This window comes from Rutilus rutilus, assembly GCF_951802725.1.
Source record: "Rutilus rutilus genome assembly, chromosome: 19".
NCBI classification, from domain to species: domain Eukaryota; kingdom Metazoa; phylum Chordata; class Actinopteri; order Cypriniformes; family Leuciscidae; genus Rutilus; species Rutilus rutilus.
The window spans coordinates 29,880,378-29,908,116 of record NC_140232.1 but is presented as its reverse complement, the minus strand read 5'-3'; the positions used below and the strand labels follow the sequence as shown (position 1 = coordinate 29,908,116).

At 36.2% G+C, this 27,739-nt stretch overlaps 1 protein-coding gene across 1 annotated transcript in view; it reads left to right on the top strand.

The window, feature by feature from the left end:
* Positions 1 to 27,739, top strand: part of kcnd1 (potassium voltage-gated channel, Shal-related subfamily, member 1) — a 57,548-nt gene that overhangs the window by 19,702 nt on the left and 10,107 nt on the right. The window contains exons 3-4 of the mRNA XM_084388860.1: positions 24,795 to 24,957; positions 25,726 to 25,809. Of these exons, the coding sequence (XP_084244986.1) occupies positions 24,795 to 24,957; positions 25,726 to 25,809 (247 nt within the window). The remainder of the gene's footprint in view (positions 1 to 24,794; positions 24,958 to 25,725; positions 25,810 to 27,739) is intronic.

The window sequence follows — 27,739 nt, the reverse complement described above, 5'->3', positions numbered from 1 at the left end:
GGAACACTCCCAATGTATGAGTAAAATAAGGTCTGTGGTAAACACTGTTGGGTAATGTTACTTTTAGAAGTTACAATATTTTGTTAATCCCTAAATAAGTAATTAGTTGTGTTACTTAGTTACTTTTTATGAAAGTAACACAAAAGTGAAATGAATAAACCTCAATCTGAAGGAAATGCAAATTCAAGCCTGCACAGTAGAGGATATAGCTCAGACAAACCTTTCAGCTTTGCTGCCATTCTGGATTACAGAAACATGCAGAAGAAGAATGTTCAACACTTTTACTTCAGCAATAAAAACAAAAAAAATGAGATTCAAATATGATTTCAATCATTTTTGTCCATTCATATAGTTGAATTGGATCATCGAAGGTTAGCTGCTAATTCAATGGTTAATAAAGTGAGATTATATACAGTACATAGAGTACATTTGTGTGAATATATTTAAATTTATTGCAGGTTTGCGTAATTTTTCACTGTTTTTATTCATTTTGAGGAATACTGAAACTGTTTGTGTGCAAGTGAGATGAGTAAATGCATGCTCACTTTTAGTCTAGAACTACAATCCCCCCCCCCCCCCCCCCCCATCATGTTCACACAGCGCACATGACGATTTCTCTCAACACTGCGACAGGAGAGCTGTCAGTCAATAAAGGGGAAAACAAAGTAACTTATGTTACTTATTTGAAAAAGTAACTCAGATATTTTATTGCGTTACTTGTAATGGTAAAAAATAACTTGATGATACATAACCGTTTTGCTCTACAACATAAACTGCACACACTCACATCCCAAACATTCTTATCTAGTTACATATTAGAAACATGTTCATTGTTGTTTTTTAAAAACCTTGGGAGAAACCAGGCTCAGTCGGAGGGGCAGTTCTCCTCTGGTTGACTACATCATTCGTTGTGCTCGTGTCTGATGTTGTAGAGCAAAACGTTCAAGTATCGTCAAGTTATGTTTCCCACAGGCCTTATTTAACTTCATCCCTCGATCACACTGTTGTGTGTTAAAGCAGCGGTTTTCAATCTTTCAGAGGCCATGGACCACTACCCCCATCCTAAAATTTGAAATACAGCTATATATTTTTATGTATAAAGACCCAATTTAAATTGTGATGAATAAATATTAGAAATATGTCTAAAATATTTAATTTATCAGTTTTAGTATAAGTTTATTAGTATACTTTTTTCTACTCACTGTGTATTATTTGTGTGTTTTAATCTAATGTGTATTATTTATTTAATTAATTTATTAATATTTTTTGTTATTTTAATCCAATATTTGTAACTTACGTTATTTATTTTATTTTTGATTCATTTTTACAATTACTCTAAACATTTCCCCGGACCCCAGTTTGAAACCCCCTGTGCTAAAGCACAATTGTCTTTTTGCATATCTCACATTCTAGTGGTTTTATATCACACACTTGATGTTTGCAGATCTCATAAAGTCCTGCTGTTATTAAAGAGCGTTTCTCTCCTGCTCCTGAAGTCCTTTTCCCTTATAGCAATAAACCACAGCTTTGTACTCTCTTTAGTTTTCTACACTGATGATATTTGCGAGCGGGTGGTCTGTTTAACCTGTGGATGCCACATATAAATCTCGTGGAAGAGGCCTTTCAGCATTCTGTCAGCATCGCCGTCGGCTTCCCATTTATGGAGGTCTGCTGGAAGTCAAGCCTATGATTAGTTCTGTTTGTTTAGCTTTAAAGCTTTGATTAAAAAAAAAAGAAGGAAAGAACGTGAAACGGCAGTCAGATTGTAATTTGTGTCCCGTCAAATGTCCCAATAGGTGGAACGCAAGCACAGATCAGGAACAGGAGACAGAATCTGGCCCTAAAGCTTTTATAGTCAGTTACTCTTTAATGCACAGAGAATCCGAAAAATATGACCCCATGTGTGATCCTCCAGTCGTTTTCTGCTGAGCCGACTTATTCCCCGAAGGTGTATTGATGTTGTGGCCACAAAATGCGCTAAATAAACCCAGTATCTATAAATAGCTGTCATTTCTGTTGTTCTCCCTGTGAAGAGATTAGGTTTCAGAGCAGAACTATCGTTTCTCAATTTCTCAAGCTCATTTGACGTTCACGCCTCTCTCTGCTGCAGTCGTCTTAGCCGGAGTCTAATCTGCCTGATCACATGATGCACGAAAACCAGTAAAAAAATCATTTTTCTCAGATTCTGACATCTCCATATAACCGTATCCACACCCCGCACATCTCTCTTTCTCTCTCCCTCTGTCTCTCCTTCCCGTCTGAAGCTCACCGGTGGAGCTGTTATTTGTGGATGTGGTATCCAATATCTGGAGTTTATTATGAAGCCATTCTCTAAATTTTTCCAGATTCATTGTCTGTGAGTAAGTTGTCCTAAGTTGTAACCTCGCTGTCATTGTTGTATTGACTTCCAACCCCAGTGTCTTCATTTCAAATTAACTTCACAGTCCATTTGACCTTCTCTGTCGAGAAGCAGCTTTTAAAGCAACATTACTTGATGCAAAAATAAAATAGATCTGAGTGCACAGTGTGAGAAGTGATATACAAAAAATAATATAATTTTCGTATACGCAGTATTCTTCTTTGAAAAATATCTAAACATTCTTAAATCAAGATACATTTGCTGAAGAAAAATATATTATTTCTCGTTGTCTGAAAAATGTACTAAATTGAAGTGAGTTTATGCTTAAAACAAGAAAAAATGTCTGCCAGTGGGGTGAGAAATATAAACTTAATTCAATGGGAAAACAAAGTCATTTTTCTTATCCCATTGGCAGATATTTTTCTTGTTTTAAGCAGAAATTCACTTTTTCAGAAAACAAGACTTAAAGGTGAACGAAGTAACTTTTTTACCTTAACTGAACAGCTTCGGAGTCATTGGAATGGTTATATTACTTATTTCGGGTTGAATGGTGGTCGTTTCGCACCCCCCTGGTGCCCGTGAGCGGAAAATACGCACTTGCGACTTTGAGCCGGCGGGCCGCCGGCCGCCGCGTCAGGAAGTATCGCGTGATATCAGGTCTCGCGATGTAAACAATTGCTTTACGGCCAAAAGAAATCTGCTAAAATGCTGTCATTATTGCGCTCCCTCACGCTGTTTGAACCCGAATGAAGAAGACGTTTTAAAGAATGTCCCATCTGCTTTGATGTCGTTGATCTGCTAGCCTCTGGTGTCTGAGAATCACCAATGAGTTTTTACAACAGTGTTGTCAAATATCTATTCCGAAGCTGTGGGGGGAGCTCTAGAGAGAAACCTGCGAGCAAAAAGCGAGAATACAGTGAAGAAATCCCGAAACTACTGAGCCCCGCTTTAAAGGAATAGTTCACTCAGAGTCATCATTAACTCACCCTCAAGCTGTTTCAAACCTGAATGAATTTCTTTCTTCTGTTGAACACAGAAGAGGATATTTTGAAGAATGTTTATTGACTTCCATAGAATTTTTGTTCCTACTATGGAAGTCAATGGTGTCCCCTCAAACACCCCTCAACTGCTGAATAACAACAGTCTCTGGGATGAACTGGATTCGATCAGTTCTGGAGATATCTAAATAGACTCGGACAAGAAACTCAAATATTTGTTTTATTTTTTAACCCTGTAAAGCCTGACATATGAAATAACAGTCATAGAAATCAACATGGAACCATGTATTGACCTTTAGAAGAAAAAAAGTTTACATGTGCTTTTTTGTTGAATATTATATTTGATACTTCAGACACTTATGGCTCACAAAGTATGATATATGATATATTCTTCGGTTTATTTTATAAAAATCATAAAGATTTCACAGATAAAAGACATGTGAATACATTTTGTAGAAAACATTTCTGGGTTTGAAATAAAACCTGTTTGGATCAATTATGAGGCTTTATACACACAATAAACTTTATTCCTGTTCTGTTCCGGCATAAAGTTGTATACCTCAGGAGGGAATTAAGTTAGTTTTGTGTTGTTAGTACAAGGAAATCAGATATTACAGCATTTGGTGTACTTTTTAATCCAAAAACCTCTCCAAGCAGGAAACTGAGCAGTTTTATTGAACATAAAAATTGCTTGTAAATGCAAACATCACAATAAATCTCAAAGGTATACCTTTTAAAAGTATAAAAGTATACTTCTAAATACAAAAGGTATGGTAAGCAAAGGTATGTTGTAGGAAAACTTCCCAAACATAGAATGCCAATACTGGAAGTGAATGTATATTTATATATATATATATATATATATATATACTGTATATACTGTATATATATATATATATATATATATATATATATATATATATATATATATATATATATATATATATATATATATATATATATATATATATATATATATAAAAAATATAAGTCTATAATTGTGCAGAAGTATTGCTGAAGTCCAACTAAAGATATGCTCAAGTATACTTGATTGTTCTAAAGGGGAACTATTGAAAGTATACTTACGGTACTCTTTAAATACCTTGCATTTAAAGACAATCCTTATTAATTATGATAATAAAACACATTTTAGGCTTAATATTAATAAATGTGCATTGTGCAATAAAGAAATACTCCAAATAAAGTTGAATTATAATTTAAATCAGTAAGTCTTAAGAGAAACGTCAATAAATATGTTAATGGTTTTGAAGTTCTTAGTATGAGATAAATGCATTTTAAATAGATTTTGGTATCTTTTTTTTTTTTTTTTTTTTTTTTTTACTTGGGCAATAATCTTTTCTAATGTGTTTTGCTCTCAGTGATGGATTCCAAGGTTTGTCCTGATGGCTGATTGTTGGGCATTACGAGCACTAGTGCATTTATGACATTGATGTATTGTTTTGTCCCGTCCGAACTCCTTACACCCTGAAGGTAGTTTTAAAGCATTCCCACCTCAATGACATACATTACATTAAATAATGGCTTGTAGTGCTAAAAATAATAAAGATGCTCATTTGCATACATGGCTACATTTTGTAGAAAACATTTGTGGGTTTGAAATAAAAACTGTTTGGATCAATTACGAGGCTTTATTCACACACACACAAAAAAAACTTTGATCATCACAAACTTTATTCCTGTTCTGTTCCGGCATAACGTTGTATACCTCAGGAGGGGAATAAGTTCGTTTTGTGTACAAAGTAATGAAAAATGACTTAAAGTAATGCCTTTCCAAACCTGCATGAGGACTTCTGTGAAGCATGAAATAATTTATTGTGTTTTTTTGTTGTTGTTTTTTTTCAGTGGAAGTCAGTGAGCTCCAATGTTAACTGGTTCCCAAAATTCGTTGTGAGTCTTTTGCGATACACTTTCTTCCTTATTGTGATCTATATCTGAGTGAAACGGCTTCTCGAAAAAGAAGAAATGTAGGGTGGGTCTTGATTTTGTCTATTGGATTTGATTGTTGGTTGTGGTTTGCTATTGGTGGATCTCATGTGAGTGACAGGTTGCCCCGCCCTCGCGCCAGTAAACGGCATGAGAGAAGAGATATCGCTGACAGAGGGAGAGGAGATTATTTTGATTAAAGATTATGAGGGCAAATGAAAACAAAAAAAAAGTGTCAATTGTCAATTTTGATTTCATGGTGACTTTACAAATGTCTTCTTTTGTGTTCTGCAGAAGAAAGAAAGTCATCCAGGTTTGGAAAGACATAAGGGTGAGTAAATGATGACAGAATATTCATATTACCGGTATGAGCACGTACGAGATCACGCGCTGACGTAAGAAGTTTGCTTTGGGCCAATCGTAAAGCTCTGTTTACGGTAAGTTCTGCTGCTTTTATTTGTTTTTCTACGTAAACATGCGCTAAACGAACATCTGACCATTGCGCTGCGTCTTGCGCTCGAGACCATGCCCTCTTTTCCATTCATCAGTGCTGTGGCTCTGCATGTACTATTGTGTAGCCTAACTATTATGCGTCTCGTGTTTTTAAGAGCAAACACACATTCTTTGTGCGTCTGTCACTCAGAAGTAAAAAAAAAAAAGTAAAAAAGAAACCCAGCTAGCAAAAAGTCGTCAATGTTGAATAGACGTAAATCTTCAACGTCTAATTACGACTTTTCAACGTTGAAAACAGGTAGATCTTCAACGTCTTGATGGAATATGTAAAACTCTTTACATTTATTTGAGAAAATAATGGTTTGGTAGTTTGTTTTTCTCCGTTATTTTAGCATGTATTACAGACTTATCCTGTCTTAGATGATCAGTTGAAAACACGTAGTCAAACAGTCCGGCCGAAACTACTTAGTTGAAATCACGTCGTAAACCAGTCCAAGGCGGGCCGACTTATTTTCAACCGTATTTCAACGCTGAAAGAAGGTAATTGTTTACGGGGAAGAGACTAAAGTGCTTCTCCTCATCCAGGTGGACGAAGAAAATGGCTCTGTGTTTAAAGGTCATTTCCGATGATTGACATCACTGAGAGGTATTTTGATACTGATGTGTAAACGGTATCTTACCGGTAAAAAGACGGAATGCAGTTCCTTGAATCCGCTCTGACACCGGCGCTGGGCCATCCGGTATCATATTATGCATTAAATCTGATAGCCCCCCTTCCACCCGTCAGGTGGCGAAACGTCTAACGTGACGCATAAATGAAACATTTAATCAACCTTTAGCATCATGTTGCGCATGGCGTGTTGTTCTTCGTAACTTATGTAAATTGACCTTTGCCCCAAATAGCTTGTTGGGGTGGTCCGACAGCGGCGCTGCAGTCGCTCTGGGCTGTTCGCCAAGCAGTCGGCATCGTCTTGGGTTGCATTTCCCCCTCCTGAAACAGGGCCAGGGGTATGGTGAAGGGCAAGGCTAAAAGCTACACAAATATGGTTCACCATTCTGCATTGTGCCATCCATTATTCATGATTAGTTGTGCACAAAGAAAACTCATCTGAGCTGTTATGAGGTGGAAGGGATTTTTGTGGAAGTGGAGTGATTACTGGTAAAGCACATGTAGAGACTCCATTATGCCTTGTTATCATCTACACTGCTTTCTGCTCCAAGACATCTGGACAAGCCAGGCTAGATATACTGCCTGTTTACGGCTGATTCTCTTTTCTTTGAGGATAGTCGTCAGTTGATTACTTCTCGTTTCGTTTTATTTTCAGGTTATTACTAGTAAAATCATTTAGAAAATGTAGAATGCATTTTGAGACTGATTTGACAAATGTGCACCTAAAAATAACATACTTTTGACAGCTATTTTAGGGCTGGTTGAGGATAGTCCATTGAATTATTGAAAATTAATGTGCACTTGAGATGGTTATGGAGTGGGCGTTACAGCTGTGGTGTGCATTCATTTTCAATAACTCAGTAATATAGAGTCAGTTGTTCTGGTTGCTGTATATATGTCTATATAATGAGTTTATCTCAAGACAATTATTCAGAGTTTTATCCCTAAACTGCTCTTGTGTGTAGTTTAAAACAGATTTGTTTTTGAAAAGATCCATTGAAAACCAGAATATCAGAAATATAGATGTTATTTAAAAATTTTAAATAATTTTTGTTTATTTTATTATTATTAATATTAATTTATTTGTGTTGTTTTTTCATTAAACATTTTTTTTCTGTCATTCTGCATTATAAGGCCTGAGACCAATGTACTGTACCGCAAAAATGACTTGTATTTTAGTGTATTGTACTTGAAACAACACTGTATAAGATATTAGTTAGTTTTCAGAGATTGTTTTTAATATGAGTGTATTTTTTGTTACTGCACTGACAGATTTTTCACTTTAAAAAAAATTATATATACAAGTTGTGCCAGTGCTGTGAGACGAAATGCACTTATATTCACCTTTTTCATAGATTTGTATGACTAATTAAAAACTAATGCCGTGCATTAGCAGTTTATGAAGACAAATAAGAGTCAGCAAAACATGACCCTTAACGGTAGCTATTATGAAGCAAACATAGCAATAAAAAGGATGAACAGGTGAGACAGTATAAATATTTCTGCACCACAAACATAATCAAATGGAATTGCAACTGTCTACAGAATTAGTTTTGGTAAACTGTCTGTAACGTAAAGCAAGCTGTCGTTCAGTAAGAGATATTTTTTAACTCTGCCACTGAACACCAATTAGCTTTTTCCATGCACTCACTGGAATTCTGAACGTATGACCTCGGCTCCAATAGTTGTTTTTGCATGTCCAAACGCCAGCATATTCTGGAAATAGATGTATGAATCACTAAAGCTCACAACGAGCGTCTTCAGAGTTTCTCAATCTAAGTTTCCTAATCTCTGCTCATGCAAAACCTCACCAGTAACATGTCATAGTTCTTCTCCGCCGCCTTTGCGCTCTATTAAAGTGGGATTTCAACAATCCTCTTCAATCTCATGATATGCAGAACCAGGGAGAACTTCCTTCTCCTGCTTATCATTTGGCTCACAGGCGGATTGTTGCACCTTGCACAGTTCCGGCGATAATACGTATCTCGAAAGCATATCACTTTCGTTTTATTAGATAAGGGAGCTTCATATTTCTCCGTCTGCCAGTATTTCTAAGCAGAGAGAGTTCTTCCCAGATACCAGCAGTCCTACAGGTATAATTCACACTAGCAAAACTTTACTGTATATCGATTCCCTTCTGTAAAGATATAGCAGTTGGGGGTGCATTATAGAAATATCACACTTTACAATAGTGTTCATTAGTGGCCTTATAGAATAGCGAAGTCTCTACTGGTTGCACAGTTCTCAGCAGATACAGTACATCTCTGTACTATTGTTTATTACGATTGTACGCTTAATGCAAATTATAACTATAATATGCAATTCACATGCCTATCAACTTTTCAACGCAAGAAGAAAATAATTTTTCTTCACATAAACACCATCTTAAAATGTGTATTTGTTTTAATAAATATAAATAAATAATTACATTTTAAAATGGTATTTGTTTATTGAAATTGAAAAATATTGGGATTTTTTTTTTATGTTTTTTAGCAATATTTTATTTATTATATACATTACTGTTCAAAAGTTTGGTGTCGGTCAGATATGGATGTTTTTGAAAGTCTCTTATGCTCACCAAGGTGTCTTTTATTTGATAAAAAATTCTGTAAAAAACTTTAGTATTGTGAAATATTATTACAATTTAAAATAACTGTTTACTATGTTAATGTACTTTCAAATGTAATTTATTCCTGTGATCAAAGCTGAATTTTCAGCATCATTGCCCCAGTCTTCAGTGTCACATGATCCTTCAGAAATCATTCTAATATGCTGATTTGCAGCTCAACATTTGTGATACTTTTTTTAGGATTATTTGATGAATGGAAAGTTTAAAAGAACAGCATTTATTTGAAATATAAATCTTTTGTAAAATATGTCAATGCCTTTGCTGTCACTTTTGATTAATTTAATCCATCCTTGCTGAATAGAAGTATAAAAAAATTATAGATTTAAACAGTATGAAATGTAAAGTCTGGGTCCTGAAGGAGAGCCAGTTATTCTAGACTGCTACCAGAATATTACAATTTCATTTATTGGGGATCATTTGTCAGAACTGAGTGAATATGGAGTTGCAAATACCAAAGCTGTATTTATTGTGTGCATTTCTCTGCTGATATCTTACAGTATTGAAGATGTTCTTAAATGGTTAATTCATTATTTGTGCTGTAGACAAAAAACATGAGGCTTAGTTGCCAAGGCTGCGTGGTTTAGGAGGGTGGATGATAAATATAGCTCTCGGTCCAATAGGGATGACATCTGACCCCAAACTCTTGGCTCATCACGCTCAGCTTTGCTGAACAGCGCTGAGGATCTGCTAATTGAATGTTAACAGTGGCTTTTCACACCAGAAAGGCAAGAGAACTAAACCTGAAACATGCAGAGAAAAACGGATTGGTTTAATGTAATCTCCTCTAGGGTGTTTTTTTTCCTTTCACACTTGTGTAATCCAGTCTTTGGTTTCCTTTCTTTCTTCCAGAGCCAAAATTCCAAATGAAAGTGCAAAACAATCATGTGCTTAAGGAAGTCTTTTTACCAGTGATGCCTGTAAATATCTGCAGCATATTTTGTTCTGGTATTCGGCACATATTGTACATCCACTCTTAGTGTTAAAGTAATCGTGGGTGTTTTTACCAGATGCATTTAATCTAGTGTTGCACATTGTACTTTGGTGTTCAATCAAAAAATGTAGGACACCAAAAATGCCAATGCAAGCATTACTATTGCTCATACTCAGCATTAGAGATTTCAACAAACTCCCAAACCCATCCATCCATCCATCCATCCATCCCTCCCTCTCTCTCCATCCATCCATCCCTTTTTCCATCCATCCATCTATCCATCAAACATCCCTCTCTCCCTCTCTCCATCCATATCCATCCATCCATCCATCCATCCATCCATCCATCCATCCATCCATCCATCCATCCATCCATCCATCCATCCATCCATCCATCCATCCATCCATCCATCCATCCATCCATCCATCCATCCATCCATCCATCCATCCATCCATCCATCCATCCATCCATCCATCCATCCATCCATCCATCCATCCATCCATCCATCCATCCATCCATCCATCCATCCATCCATCCATCCATCCATCCATCCATCCATCCATCCATTTCTCAAAACATTGTCAACAAAGTCTTTGTCAAGCCAATAAAAATTCAGTTAAATTATATTCTTTAATATTTTCAATGCCCTTACATTCAAATTCTGCTTCCTGTTTGCTACCTCAAATTAGAATTAAGGTATTCTCAATTCAGTTCTGCATTTTAGACAGGCCGGTTATAAGAGGTCAGATTTATAATGTCTGTGTAGTAGTGGACCAAAAAAAAAAACCTTCCCAGAGACTTACACTGACAGACATGAGCAAAATCTAGAATACTATAGTTTTGGTGGTTTGCTTTTTGGACTCGGGACAGTTTTTTTTTTTTTACTCCTTTGACTTTTTTATTGGCATTAAGAAAGAATCAATTGCTTTATAAATGGAACTGATTCTGATCTCTCATTAATGAATTGCTATCGACTGTCTGTGTCCTCTGGAGATTGGGACTCTGTTATTTTTCAAGAAAGAGGGAGACAAAGGCTGATTTGTTTTAGATGCTCAAGCCATGCTATGGAAGGATTAAGGATATGGATAAGTAAGGAGTGTTTCCCTTTTGACTTGACTTGTTTGTCATTATCCAGGGATCTCGCTTTGGAGAGTGACTTCTATTCTCATTCAGATAGAAATGCAAAGGTGTTCCCCGTGCACAGAGTAAAACACTACCTATTACTGCAGAGATGAGCTGTGATATTTGCCTGGGCATCTGCTGTTGAGCTGATGTATTTGGAAAGGTTAGTTGTCTCTCAGAAGAGATATGGTTGCTTTTAAAGTTGTAGAATGATTGTACGCACTAAATTCTGTGGGTTTTTGTTGGGGTCAGTGTTTCATTGTCTCTGTAGCTATGACTTTGGTCTACCAGCCAGGTACATTGTAAAAAAGTGAAAATGTGCAGTTGAAAGTCTTAAAGCGTTTTGTGGCGTTTCATAGGCTATTTATATGCTAGCTAGTTTACCCCTAAATGTTAAATTTGCTTTTAGCAGATAAACATATATATATATATATATATATATATATAGATCAGATGGCACTCTTCATATATATATATATATATATATATATATATATATATATATATATATATATATGAAGAGTTCAGATGCAAAAAGTGCCATCCTCTAAGTGCCATCTGAAATTTTCTTCTAGAATGATAATTTTTATCAAGCTCGTATTTTTAAGTTCAATAATTTCACTTAAATGGCAGTGCAAATTACCGATTAATTGTCATTTAAGTGAAATTACTTAAATATACAAGCTTTATAAAAATGATCATTCCAGAAGAAAATTTCAGATGGCACTAAGAGGATGGCACTTTTTGCATCTGAACTCTTCATATATATATACTGTATAAGTTGCCAAAATTATAGCTTTTAGCAGACATATCTTCAAGAAAAACAATAACATTTATAATTATATGCACTGCCATTCAAAACTTTGGGATCAGTACGATTTTTTTATGTTTTTAAAAGAAGTCACTTATGCACACCAAGGCTGCATTTATTTGATTAAAAAACAGTAATATTATGAAGTATTACAATTTGAAAATAACTGTATTCTATTTGAATATATTATAAAATGTAATTTATTCCTGTAATGGTAAAGCTGAATTTTCAGCATCATTACTCTAGTCTTCAGTGTCACATAAACCTTCATAAATCATTCTAATATGCTGATTTGCTGCACAAGAAACATTTATTATTATCAATGTTGAAAAAAATGAGTTCTGTCATTCTTGAATAAAAGTTTGTTATATTGTGTATATATATATATATATATACTGTGTATATATATATATATATATATATATATATATATATATATATATATATATTATATAACACATACAGTATTAACACAAACTTTTATTTTAGAATCGATTAATCGCGATTAATCGATTTGACAGCATTGTGTATGTGTCTATATAGCATGTAGTATTTGTCTATATAATAATGTAAAAAAAAAAAGTAGGCTACCTGACAAAACATTTTACTGTGGAGCTGTCTTTCACACCCTCTCGGTCCAGCCAATTTATCCAACAAACTGCTGATTTTCTGCCCACACTCTTTTTTTAATTTGTTTACGACTACGTTCGGATACAAGCAGTAACGGCATACACACATGTGATCTTTGAAGCTGGTGGATGTTCGCCATTGTTCTGGTTTAATGTTCACATTCAGCCTGCATCAGCGTGACGCTGGGCACAAACTCGTAAATCTCGAGCCGAATGTGAGATACGTCGACATATCACTTGGATTCCTCTGTATTCTGTAGGAAGACATAAATCACACTTGGCACAGCCGAATGCACTCAGCCAGAAACAGTTCCAGAACGATCATCAAGCCACTATCAGAGACCCAGAACACCCACCCTATCATTACTACAAAGATTTACGGTGTTAGGAGTCAGTTCACCTCCAGGACATGACAATTGTGAGGTTAACCCACATAGACTATATTGCAATTCTTAACTTGCACTACCTGACAAAATGTTAACAGCTTATGCTTGGGCGCAATTTATATTTGTCCACAAAACTAGCATATACATACATTTCTGTACAAAACGAACCTCTTTTAAACAGCCTTTTGCTTTGGACAGGAAAATGGTCCCTGTGAGCACAACAACAAATTTTATTATTTCATAAGCTGCTGACTAGCCTGATTTTAATTAAAAAAGGAGGTTGAAATGGATTATTTGGACTGAATAAGTAAGTAAAAATAGCCAACAAGTGGCTGGCATACAGGTATGAAAGCTGTTTCAACCTCAGAGTAATAAATACAATGGGTAATTGTGAGATTAAGTATTAAAATATTAAATAAAGTTACAACTGTGAGATATAAAATCACATTATTTGAAATAGAGTTATGATTGTGAGATATGAAGTCACAATTAAGAGCAATAAAGTTGCAAAATTCATTATTCATGATGCAATAATCCATTCAATATCATCGACTGGTTCTACCTCTACTATAGACTGGATTTCCAAAATATTTCTTTTCTCCGAATTTGACATAAGTACTGATGCGGTTACATGGTTTAAATAATCATACAGACGATAGGCACACGATCTAGCGCAGAAAACTCAATCATCTCAGGTTTATCTAAAGGTAATGGCGATCTGTCCCAGCGGTGAATGATACACAGGGTCTATGAGTGTTTAGCATGCTCACGGTGACAAGGTGTTGTTGCTAAGCAGAGATGATTAATGATATTAGCTCGCTGTGTGGAAACTTCAACACCTCATTTAATTTTCAGCACACGCTGACAGTTGCCCATTCATAATTGAATCAGTAATTACTTAAATGTGATTAAATCTAACGGGAAGGATTTGAGAGATCGGCTTTTAAACTGAAACGTTTGGCATGTCAAGTGGCAATTTTGGACACATCAGTCGCTTAGCGAGAACTTGTCAGCTGTGGAAGACTGGTGCTCAATAATAAATGTCAGGTGTATTCGTTGGCCGAGTCAAAACGCATCCATTTCTGTTTTGCTTCGTTTAGCTGTCATGCCCGACAGCTGATGTATTCAGTCGTGAAGTGAGCTAAATGAAGTGTTATGTTTAATCAGAGAGTCTTTCAGAGTTTATGGTACACGCACATCCCGGCAAATGCTGAGTTTGTAATTGTAGGCGGCCTCCTCATGAATATTTTATGTACACTTAAAATGTCTGTGTCAAGCTAACATGGTCTGTGCTTTGTCAACATGGCCGTTATCTTGCTGAGCAAAACTTGTGTGATTGCCATCATATTCATTACTTGATGTTTATGTATTGCCAAGGGAATCAAAACATCAAAGATACGTGAAAGTTGGCTTGCCGTACTTGTAAGGCTTAAATGAAAGACCGGGTTCCAGTGGTTATGGAAAACCTGAAGATTTCCAGGGGGAAACAAATCTTCATTCATAGACATTTTTTGAAATTTTTATAGTGAGTATACAAAACAGAGTATATTAAACTTTATTTCGATGGTCCACTTTAGACATTCTACTAACTATAAGTAACTTTGCAACTACAGTGGGGAGAACAAGTATTTGATACACTGCCGATTTTGCAGGTTTTCCCAGTTACAAAGCATGTAGAAGTCTGTAATTTTTATCATAGGTACTCTTCAACTGTGAGTGACGGAATCTAAAACAAAAATCCAGAAAATCACATTGTATGATTTTAAGTAATTAATTTGCATTTTTTTGCATGACATAAGTATTTGATACATCAGAAAAGCAGAACTTAATTTTTGGTACAGAAACCTTTGTTTGCAATTACAGAGATCATACGTTTCCTGTAGTTCTTGACCAGGTTTGCACACACTGCAGCAGGGATTTTGGCCCACTCCTCCAAACAGACCTTCTCCAGATCCTTCAGGTTTCGGGGCTGTCGCTGGGCAATACGGACTTTCAGCTCCCTCCAAAGATTTTCTATTGGGTTCAGGTCTGAAGACTGGCTAGGCCACTCCAGGACCTTGAAATGCTTCTTACGGAGACACTCCTTAGTTGCCCTGGATGTGTGTTTCGGGTCGTTGTCATGCTGGAAGACCCAGCCACGACCCATCTTCAATGCTCGTACTGAGGGAAGGAGGTTGTTGGCCAAGATCTCATGATACATGGCCCCATCCATCCTCCCCTCAATACGGTGCAGTCGTCCTGTCACCTTTGCAAAAAAGCATCCCCAAAGAACGATGTTTCCACCTCCATGCTTCACGGTTGGGATGGTGTTCTTGGGGTTGTACTCATCCTTCTTCTTCCTCCAAACACGGCGAGTGGAGTTTAGATCAAAAAGCTCTATTTTTGTCTCATCAGACCACATGACCTTCTCCCATTCCTCCTCTGGATCATCCAGATGGTCATTGGTAAACTTCAGACGGGCCTGGACATGCGCTGGCTTTTTTAATCCATGACGGCGTAGTGTATTACTAATGGTTTTCTTTGAGACTGTGGTCCCAGCTCTCTTCAGGTCATTGACCAGGTCCTGCCGTGTAGTTCTGGGCTGATCCCTCACCTTCCTCATGATCATTGATGCCCCACGAGGTGAGATCTTGCATGGTGCCCCAGACTGAGGGAGATTGACCGTCATCTTGAACTTCTTCCATTTTCTAATAATTGCACCAACAGTTGTTGCCTTCTCATCAAGCTGCTTGCCTATTGTCCTGTAGCCCATCCCAGCCTTGTGCAGGTCTACAATTTTATCCCTGATGTCCTTACACAGCTCTCTGGTCTTGGCCATTGTGGAGAGGTTGGAGTCTGTTTGATTGAGTGTGTGGACAGGTGTCTTTTATAAAGGTAATGAGTTCAAACAGGTGCAGTTAACACAGGTAATGAGTGGAGAACAGGAGGGCTTTTTAAAGAAAAACTTAACAGGTCTGTGAGAGCCGGAATTCTTACTGGTTGGTAGGTGATCAAATACTTATGTCATGCAATAAAACGCAAATGAATTATTTAAAAATCATACAATGTGATTTTCTGGATTTTTGTTTTAGATTCCGTCTCTCACAGTTGAAGTGTACCTATGATAAAAATTACAGACCTCTACATGCTTTGTAATCTGCAAAATCGGCAGTGTATCAAATACTTGTTCTCCCCACTGTACATGCTACTGTAGGTTAGGGATAGCTGTTAGGGTTTGAGTTAGTCGAATAAGTTGATGTACTTGCAAAGTTACTTATAGTCAGTAGAATGTCTGTTGGGGGAGCATCAAAATATAGTGTTAGCAGATATTAAGCAGACAGTCTACTAATACTCTAATGACTGCTAGTTGACATGTAGTTGCAAAGTTACTTATAGTTAGTAGAATGTGAAATAAAATAAAGTTTTAACTGTTTTTTTTTTTTTAAAGAAATTAATACTATTATTCAGCAAGGAAGCATTAAGTTGACAGTAAAGACATTTATGACGTTTAAAAACTTTCCATTCATTATGGTGATTTTCATTTAGTGATTGTGAACTTCACATACTTTTGAAAATCCAGCGATTAGTGGATGTTGTTGTAAACACTACTTCTTTCTTCTTCCATGAGGGGGAATTCAACCAATCAGATGACGACTTACTTCGAAACTCCCAAAATGTTTCCCATTCTGTGTTCCTTATGCATCACGTTCAGCCAACGGTCCGTGGGTGTGACGTCTGTGGCTGAGACTAGGGTTTGGCTGGTTAGCATTGTTATAGGCCCACTGAAGTACCTTGAAACACGCAGCATTATTCAATGTGTTGACAGGGCAGGACATATCGATCAGCCCCTCCCCTTTTTTGAAATAGCCAATAGCGTTTCATTATGTCACAGCTCGACCAGAGCCATTGAGCTCGGTACAGCCGTGTTTGATAGCCATAGTCTAATAGATTCCCTTTTAGATTTAATATAAAACCGTTATTAAAGCAAAACAGTGAACATAATCATGCTGAGGATGTGTATTATTAACGGTGTTATCCCTTCTGCTCATCAGTGCTGTTTCTAATGCCGAGTCTGTCTAACCGTCTCTCCTCCTAATCTCCTTCATATTGCTTTAAAATGTATAGTATTCTGTGTAGAATTCAAATGGGTCCGATATGTTTTGTATCTATTGTTGTAATGGTAACATTTTGGAGGCAAAAAAGCCTTTGCTGAATTCGAGTGCATACTAATATATTACTCTTACTATTTCTGCTTGAAAGATATTGTAAATACAGTAAGAGTAGTATGCTGTTCAGAATTCAGCACGTTTCTTTATTGGCAGCTATTCAAATATAGATTTGCAATCTGATTATTATTACAATTTTTGCTATTTAAATGTTTAAACATTTTAACTGCAGAACATAATTTATGTTTTATTAATATATTTCCATGCTACTATTATCAAAGTAATGTTTTGGAGAGTCTTAAAAGCATAAAATGTACATATATTTTCCCTGTTACCTGTTTGTGGAATACTTTTGTGCAATGACAGCAACATTCAAATCAGATACTTCCAGTACTGCAAGAGCAAGACAATGAGATGAATAGGAATGTGGATAATTCTCTCCAGGTATTATAGACCTCCTTGGTTGGTTCTCACCACTCTATTTTAATCTATTATGCATGCATGTTCTTAACAACAACTGACAGTTTGCTTCAGTTTGAAGCTTTAGCTTTAGAATTTGCATGCTGTTTGAACGTTGATTCCATCAGTAGAACAGCTGGAAATTTAATCAGAGGTGGCCGTATTTGTATTGAAACTTGTGTGCGGTCACAAACACACACTAGCTACAGAAGGGACGCGAAGAGAGGGCTAGATGAGGGTTGTAAAAAGAAAGGAGATGATTGATGCCTAGTTAAATGTAAAAAAAAAAAAAAAATGAAATGGCAGTGCTGAAATCCATGAAGCGGTGTTTCCACATGTAATCTGTCCACAAGCCTCCTCGATTTCCACTAGCAGATGAAAACTACCCGTTCACCGATTAACCCTTGACCTCCCACTGCTGGCCAGGTGTATGTTTGTGCATTTCTGTGGCTATGTTCAGAACAGCATACTACCATTCTACTATTTCTGTATGCTATGCATAGTATGCAAATGTTTTGTATGCATGAAATACATGCTGCATTTGGTAAATGTGCAGTAAACAGCAGAGCACACCGCACAGAATACTGTATCCCACCCACGATGTATTGTTTTACCTGAGCTTTCATTTCCAATGTGACGAAAGAATCAGGACTAACAGAGTACTGCAATGATGACATAGGCCAGCTTGGAAGTTTGCATCACCTTGGTTCCCTCGACAAAAACCCAATAGGATTTTTCGATTATAGCAGAAAATAAGCTCTGTGGCAAGTTATGATTCTTACACATTTTGTTCATCAAAATAACTTATTAATTTTGAAGCCTAAACACAATCGGCAGAAGTAAAAAGCTTAAAAGCTCCAATTTAGCCACTTGTTACACTGTAAAACACTGTAAATGCTCAAAATAATGAATTGGTTTGTGTAGGGCAAACTTAAATTAAACAAATACGTTCAATCGAATTAACGTTTATGAGTATTTAGAACTAACTTTCTTTTTTGAGTTGGCAAAACTGACACATTTTAAGTAATGTTAAGTAATGTTTCATTGTTTTGAGTTTAATGAACTTGTTTCTTTTAATTTAGACAAACTTAAATTTTACTGAAATTGGGCTGGGATTTCTATTTCACAGCATGCTTTGCCATGGCACTCAAAAGGGAGAGTAAATGCTAAAAGTATGTTTTTATACAAGATTAATGTTAAGTTGGATATTTAGTAGTGTTTAATGTTTTGTTATGCTAGTTTAGAAGAGTTTCTGGTAACACTTTAAAATACGGATCCTTCGTTAATGAATAACTACACAGGAACAAATGAGTAACACAATGTTAACAATCTAACTATAGTTAACTAACAAGTAACTCTGATTAACGAATTAGTAAGTAATAGCACACAGATTTAAGTGGTAGTTCACTATTAACTAATCAATAACTACTATTTTTTTAATACTTCCCAGAGAACTACTGAATTTTTTACAGATTTAAGTGGTAGTTCACTAATAACTAGTAATCAATAACTACAATTTTTTAATACTTCCCAAAGAAATAATGAAAAAAATTCACAATTCATGCAAAACTTAATAACTAATGCAGGAAAAATTACTAGCACTAGATTAACATTACTGCTAGATACTGTACACTAATTATCAATATGTAGTAGCGTAGCAGACTTATGATTTGGGAAAGCTGTCAATAATTAGCCTATGCACTGCTGTCTTTTAGAGAACTATTCATAAACTAAATAATTTTTAAGAATTGTTTTTATAAATGCACTTGTCTGGAACACTTACCCTGTGGCCGATTTTCCGGCATTCCTCTGGACTGGCTTTGAATAACTTGACTCATCATGGTGAGTACTGGAACATACTGAGTCATCAGCCATCCAAATACCAGTTATTTTATTATTTAACCTACCTCTCAAAATTGTTTTTATGTATGTCTCTTTGTTCATATGTATATATATATATATATATATATAAATATGTGTGTGTATATATATCCCGTGAATGATTAGATGATTCTACCCTTTCGGGTTGGCTCTTCGTTGGTAACTACAGCATGGAATCATGATAACTAGTAATGACTCAAGTGTTAATGCATACTTTTATAGGACTTACAAATTATTTGGATCCGTATTCTAAAGTGAAGATCATGTTAACTAACTAGTAATGACTCAAGTGTTACTACATACCTCTATAGGAACTACTAATTATTTGGATCCGTATTCTAAAGTGAAGATCATGTTAACTAACTAGTAATGACTCAAGTGTCTCAAATGACTCAAGCTATAATAAAATAACTGGTATTTGGATGGCTGATGACTCAGTATGTTCCAGTACTCACCATGTTGAGTCTAGTTATTCAAAGCCAGTCCAGAGGAATGCCGGAAAATCGGCCACAGGGTAAGTGTTCCAGACAAGTGCATTTATAAAAACAATTCTTAAAAATTATTTAGTTTATGAATAGTTCTCTAAAAGACAGCAGTGCATAGGCTAATTATTGACAGCTTTCCCAAATCATAAGTCTGCTACGCTATTACATATTTATAATTAGTGTACAGTATCTAGCAGTAATGTTAATCTAGTGCTAGTAATTTGTCCTGCATTAGTTATTAATTAGTTTTGCATGAATTGTGAATTTTTTTCATTATTTCTCTGGGAAGTATTGAAAAATAGTAGTTATTGATTAGTTATTAGTGAACTACCACTTAAATCTGTGTGCTATTACTTACTAATTCGTTAATCAGAGTTACTTGTTAGTTAATTGTAGTTACTAGATTGTTAATATTGTGTTACTCATTTGTTCCTGTGTAGTTATTCATTAACGAAGGATCCGTATTTTAAAGTGTTACAGAGTTTCTGTTACGTTGTGTTCTTTGGAGGGTTACTGTGACGAGTGGTGCATGAGCTTGGTTTGAGAGCAGATATATGTTAAATGTTTATATTGCTGTATACTCATTCAGCAATTGTTTAACTATGCTATGCTAATGCTAACAAATTGTGTTACCAATTAGCAAGTTAGCATTTATTGAATTAGTTAGATAAAGCTAGCCAAGTTTCCACTACTAAAAATGTTTGAGTTGAGATTACAAGATAATTTTAAGTTAGATGTATGAATTATTGTGTGTGTGTGATGTGAGTAATTGAGTACAAAATAAAAATCTGAAAGTTCTGCTTAATTAAACTTTTAAAGTAAAATTTTTGATGTAAATGATTATCAATTTTTTTTTGAGTTTTGCCAACTTATTTGAGTTTACAGTTTAGCAACTGCCTTTAACAAGACCAGTAAAAGCAAATCTTGTTAAAAAAATCTGAGCTTGTGTTTACTACAGAACTTATTTCAGGGCATTTAACCAAAAAACATTCCGAAAACACACTTTCTCGGGGGAATGCAAAACATTTGCAAGAGAATTCAAAAGCATTGAAATATGTTTTCCTTCCCCATGTCCCTTTAGGGTCTCCGTAGAATAAAGATGCTTTTGTTGGATTACAGATGCAAGTCATTTTTTGCTTTCGTAACGCTGTACAGGTAGTTGTCGTGGATGCTGACATCTAGTGGTGTGAACGTAGCATAATTCATTGTAGAAATGCACAATATGCTCTTTGCAGTCATAATCGAAAAATTAATTAAATAACATAAATTGATCCGCTTCATAAGGAACATGGCCACTGTCCTGAGGAGTTTATCTCCAACCCTGATAAAAACTCACCTGACTGTTGCGTAACCTGAAGACCTTGATTAGCTTGTTGTAATGTTTAATTAGGGTTTCCATATGCAGTAAACAGAATATTAGCAGTCCTTTCTGCATGTTGCCTTGTGTGTTATGCGATGGTGTGCTCGTCATGCAGTGAAGGACTTTAGGATGAAGCGTTCCTAATTGGGATTGTAACAACCACAGCTATTCATAGCTGAGTTTTGCTGAGTTTAAAGTGATGTCATGTTTCAAGGCCGGGGAAACAGGATTGTATCAGATTCGAAAGGGCAAAAAATAGGCATGTTTGAGGAAGCTTTATTTTGGGCTCTCTAAATTCTCTCCTTCTGTACCTAATCATCCCTTTTATATCCAGCTAGATTTCAGAGAGAGAGAGAGAGAGAGAGAGAGAGAGAGTAAGTGGGGACGTCCCGGTGCTGGATCCCCAGGAGGAGAGGAAAAACTGAAGCATCAGCAGACGCAAAAACAAGCGTTTGCTGTTTTTCCTCTGATCTTTTCCATGCATGTCCTCGCCGTTTAATCTTCCGTCCTGTTTCTGCTCAATGTTCTCCGTGAACTTCTGGCAAACCTCCTTGACCCCTTTCCAGACCGGCATCTAGGCCAGGCAGCCTCATTCTTGCCCAGGGGACGTCTGTCTAAGACTTTCTATTACGGGAAAATTAAAGGGATAGAGAGTTCTCCTGGATAATGCCTGAATGCCTTACATTACCTGTCCTTTTCGAGCAACTTTTCCTGTTTATGTAGCGGTTTAATGGTTTCATGTTCCAGATAAAAACGACTGATCTCTGCCTTATATCTGAATAACAGTAATAAACAACAGAATGAACATTCAAAGATTAAGAAAACCAAGAACCACTGGAGGGATAATAGACATTGTCAGTGTACAAATCAATATCTGTTTCCTGCCCTCCTTATGCACCCGGGGCCATCTGGCGATGCCGAAATGTGGACGTTTACTAGTCGGAAACAAAATTAGGCGCACGGGCCGATGTGGATTAATCCCGGGAGTGCACAAACTCTGAGGAGCTGACAAATGAGGGATGCTGGAAAGGGTTTGTGGGAAAGAGAGTGTGTTTGAGTCTCTCATCTGATCAGGCTCTTATGAGAAATCCCACATTAGCCTGATGTGTCAATAAAACATAACAGAGAGCCCTGGTCTGATTTATGTGACAGGCCTGAATGTGACTGCTTTTACTGGAGGCTTTCTGAGGAGAGATGATTTCTTGTTTTTGATCTCTGGAGAGACAGTAAGAAAAAGAAAAAAGAAAAAAATGTGGCCACGTTGTTTCATTGTGATTGGCTATTTTTGCATTTAACATGAGCCTAAATGAAATTTGTGAGTAAGACTACCGTGTTATAAATAAGAAATAAGCATAATTAGTCAAGTTAAATTGACTTTCATTTAAAATTTTATCTAATCAATTTTAAATAATTCATTATTTATAATTTATTTATTCAGAGCCCCTAAATGGATGTGGTGATGGAAGATATATGAGATGAAATATGTATTTTAATGCCTTTACTTGCTCTCGGAAATGTTTTGTGTTTCCCCAAGAAACAAGTGCATGTGCAAGTAAAGGCAAAATGTCTTGGGGAATGCAAAGTTTCTTAGGAAATGCAAAACATTTGAATATTGAAATCATTTTTCCTCACATCTCATATTTTTTTCCATCCCCTTGTTCCTTTAGTGGCTTCATATTTTTATAAGATATAATTTGAAAAACTTGAAATGAAAGAATTGAAATTTCGAGTTGACACTCATTAAATGGAATAGAATCCGTTCTTAAATTCAGAATTTGACCCGATTCTGCTAACTGTGTTTAAGTCATTGTAATGCACAGCCTTGAGTGGCTTATATACTGTAGCATTCTTGTAACTCAAACAGTCGCTTTGGATGAAATTTTCATCTTTTTTTATTTCCCTGCTCAGGAAAACGTATCCAGGTTTTGATTTGCATATTGTCTGTTCTGTTGAAGGAAAGTGTTCTGACAGTTTCGGTCTGTTGATTCTGTAAACATGTACAGGATATAAGTGCAGAACATCAACACCACTTTAAAAACAAATATTGTTTTAATTTACGCCACCTGCAGATCGGTCTCCTGTGAAGGGATGGAACATGATGTGAAAGCGAATGTGCCGTATGATGATTCGTACACTCTCTCTCTCTCTCGTTCTCTCGTTCTCTCGTTGTGTTGTCAGTGACTGATCCAAAATGCTGAGTGAACCTCAGAGAAATGTGTATCGCACCAGGGAAAATTCTGAAAATTACTTTTCAAAAGTGTTGCTGTCTCCGTGTAAAGCTCTGAATATTGTGCTTTGACTGTTTCATGCCTCACCGTCCAAACATTCTATACCGTTATGGATGTTATTGGTGTAGTGGGTACTGCACTTCTTTCACATTTTTCTTGATCTTTTGAGATCTAAAGGAGTTTGATTTTCCTGCTGTGAAAATATACGGCAACTTTCAAAACTCAGAAGTTCCCAGTCCAAAATTGCATTTATTGAATCTAAACTTTAAAAAAGAAAAATACTTCTGCAATGTTTTGACATTGACAAATAAAAGCTAAACTCATGATCGCTGGCTGATTTTGAAAGCACATGCTTCTCTTAATATGGAATAAATAGTAAGAGTAGTTTGTAATTCTGAATTCAGCAAGTGCCGCCTTATGACTCATTCTGCTTAGTACACAATTTATACTTTTCTTTAAATAAAAAAAAAGTATGTGAAACAGTATGCTGTAACAGTAGTATGCTGCACTGGTCCCAATGACTATACGTACAAGTTTAAGTCAGCATGTATGAATTTTTAATCAAATTTTTCAGTGAAAATGAGTTCGCACATTTAGCAAACCGATCAAATAATAGCCAAGAAAGGTTTCTGGTTCATTCTTCACACTGGAAATACAAAGTCAAATTTCACAGTGTGTTCTGGTTGCAAACTGCACACTGTTGCATGCCTATAGAAACTGTGCAAATTGTGCACAGTATGCATACTGTAAAAAATGTGCATGAGTAATATCACACTATGCCCTTCCAGGAGATTTATGGGTTACAGTATATCTTAACCATGACCACCCCATTAGTCAACCCTCATCCAGTGTGTAGGAGGACAGTGGTGATCACGGCTGCTGCAGTGCCGTGGTGTGTGTGAGTGTTTGTGAGAAACACATCACCTTAATAGCATTCTGCAGTTCTGTGGTGGTGTATTCTGCTGTTAGAAATATGTAATGTGTTGTGTTAGTGGACTTTTAGAGCCCTCAAGAGCCTCCGAGATGAGCTTTGGAGCCTTGTAAATTGAAATGCACATGCACTTTTCCAAACTAATTTACACAATTGCAATAAATGTGACTGCAAAATAGATTCCAAGCAAGCGCTGGTCATTAAATCAGCGTAATCATATTCACACAAATTGTCATTCTCTCTCTTTCACACACACACACACACACACACACACACACACACACACACACACACACACACACACACACACACACACACACACACACACACACAGAGCTGTTAAGTGTTTGACTGACATTGGTGTTTGTTGCAGGTATGGAGACATGGTTCCAAACACCATCGCTGGAAAGATCTTCGGCTCTATCTGCTCTCTTAGTGGCGTTCTGGTTATCGCCCTCCCTGTTCCCGTCATTGTGTCTAACTTCAGCCGGATCTACCATCAGAACCAGAGAGCTGACAAGATGAGAGCACAGCAGGTACTAAAGAACTTCTCTTCATCCCAATATAGATCTGTTCGGGATATTCTTCTGATGTTTTTTTAAGTGCCATTGATTTTGTTTTGGAGGTCTCCTACAATAGGTTTAAATGCATCCAAGATTAAAAAACGCTATAATTTTCTCATAATATACACTGCAGCATCACCTCATTTCTCAGTGTCTGAAACGGTTCGATACAGGATTTGGTTTCTCTACACCCCTCCTTTCTGAGAGCCTTTTTGAAAACCAAACGGCCATTACCATATCTGAATTTCAGCTCCGGAGACTTCCTCAGCACTTGATACACAGTGAAACAGTCATTAAGGAATAGGGTTGGCTCAAATAATAGCTCAGAAATATCTCCTAGAATAAAGCCTAGAAACACCACTAAGACTGTCGTCTTCTTTTACTTTTGTCAAACATATTTCATAATGTTCTATTCCTATCATTGAGTATGAATGTGGGTTGCCTGTTTTTAGGAATTTATTATAAATTATTATTGAAATCATATCGTCAGAGCCGTTTACAGTACATCACAGTATACATTGACCATTGGTGCTCATACAGGCAATGTGAGTTTTTATCAGGCTTGCTAAATCTCCAAGTTAAGTATCCCATCTCTCTGTTATGTAAGGTCAAACAGCATTGAACAAACCATGACGTAACTAAACCGCATCACGGGCATCATTACACCTCTGACTCACTGCAGTTGTTTGTGAAACAAATGCTTACACGATCGATTCAGATGAATGCTCTTTTGTTTGACAGAAAGTGCGACAGGCAAGGATTCGCATGGCCAAGAAGGGAACCACCAATGCCTTCCTACAATACAAAGAAGAAGGAGGATTTCAGGTGAGAGTTATCTTGAGAATTCAATTTAGTTGCACTGTAACTAAAAATCTATAGTCTAAAAAGATATGATCATTTACTTATTCTCATGTCACTCCAGACTCTTTTAGAAAATAAAAGGCATTTTGTAGACTGTCATGCTACAAAATGTAATTTATTCCTGTGATGCAGGAATAGTTCAAAAGAACAGCATTTATTTGAAATAGAATCTTTTGTAACATTATAAATGTCTTTACTCTCACTTAATTTAATGCTTCCTTGCGTTTCTTTTCAAATAATCTTACTGACTTAATACTTTTGAAAGCACTGAATCCATGTCTGCTGTGCGTCTTCTGGATCAAAGCAAGTTTGTGAATGAACAGATAAGGTTGAATGAAATTTCAGTCTGTTCGCAACTTCAGAAGACTTGAATCACTGTACAGAGCACAAATCATGTGAATGGACTACTTTTACCGTCCCTTTTTTTGTTTGTTTCTTGTAAGAAAGAAAGTCCTTCAGGGTTTGGAACGACATTAGGGTGAGTAAATGATGACAGAGTTTTCATTTTTGTGTGAACTGCTGTCTTTAAATGATCTGAAAAACTATAGTCTTTATCAATCTCCCAGTCGTTCCACTCAGCACATCCAAGGAGGAACTATAGTTGCTGGAGTTGACGAAGTTTGCCTGACATCAAATCTTTAAAATGTACACAAAGATTTATAGCATAAGGGGAATCTTTCAGTACAGACATTAAACATCTGACTAAGGGAGAAATAAACGATATTTGTGTGTATTTTGGGAAGTCGTATTGTTGAGATGAAATGACTGAGTGTTCAACTACAGTTAGGACTGCTTACACAGCGTGTAATAGATGCCTCAATGATATTCCAGCAGAAATGGTTGATATCGGATCTTCCATAATAAGATGGTTTTCTGTTAAGAGGCTAACAGTAGCATCTCGCTTGACAAAAAATTTAAGAATGAAAAACTTCAAAACACTTCATACATGTTACTGGCCAAATTGTTGTAAGTTTTTGTCTTAAATACTTACATGTTGTGCAATAATTAATTACTTAAAAGGATAGATCACCTAAAAATGACCATTCTGTCAGTTTACTCACCCTCATGTTGATCCAAACCTGTATGTCTTTCTTTCTTTCTTTCTTGACTTTTGGATCCCATTGACTTTAACTGAACGAAAAAAGTTTTTTTCCACCCAGAATAACTCCTTTGTAGTTTGCAACTCAAATTTCTTCCAAGTGTATGTGTGCGTGCCCGTGTGCGTGTCCGTGTTGGTGTGTGTTTTACAGAAAATGTTTTAGCAATTACAGTTTCTTAACATCAGTTAATGCATTAGCTAACATAGTTAATGAAAATGTTCATGATAGTTCACAGTGCATTAACTAATGTTAACACTTTATTTTAAAGTGTACTTGTTGACTGTAGTAATAACAGTAAATTATGCATAATCTGACTCATCCTAAACCAAACCCTAAGGACATGTTGTTAATTGATTTTACTCAGAGTACTTAAATGTATAATTACACTGCAACAAGGAATAATGTAACCCAACATTCAATCTTACTTTATTAGTAAATGTTGAAATTGCAATCAAGATGAATAAAAGATGTAGAAGTATTGTTCCTTGTTAGCACATGTTAGTTCAAATTAACTTTATATTTAGTTCAAAGTAACTTTCTCAGCTCCGAATTGCAAGAGAAATCTAAATTCCTCCGATTTTAAAAACCAAGGCTAAAACTTTAAAAGTTTAATACGACCCATTAAATCTCAGTCAAACCCGGCAACAAGAGAATCTCAGGTTCAGAGTATTCATATTCAAATGGAGGGCAACAAATTCAAATCAAAAAGTCATAGCGCGCCATAAAAAGTACAGTATATTTTTCTGCTGAGCACAGAACAGATTTTAAGATATTAACGATCATACAGTCTTTTT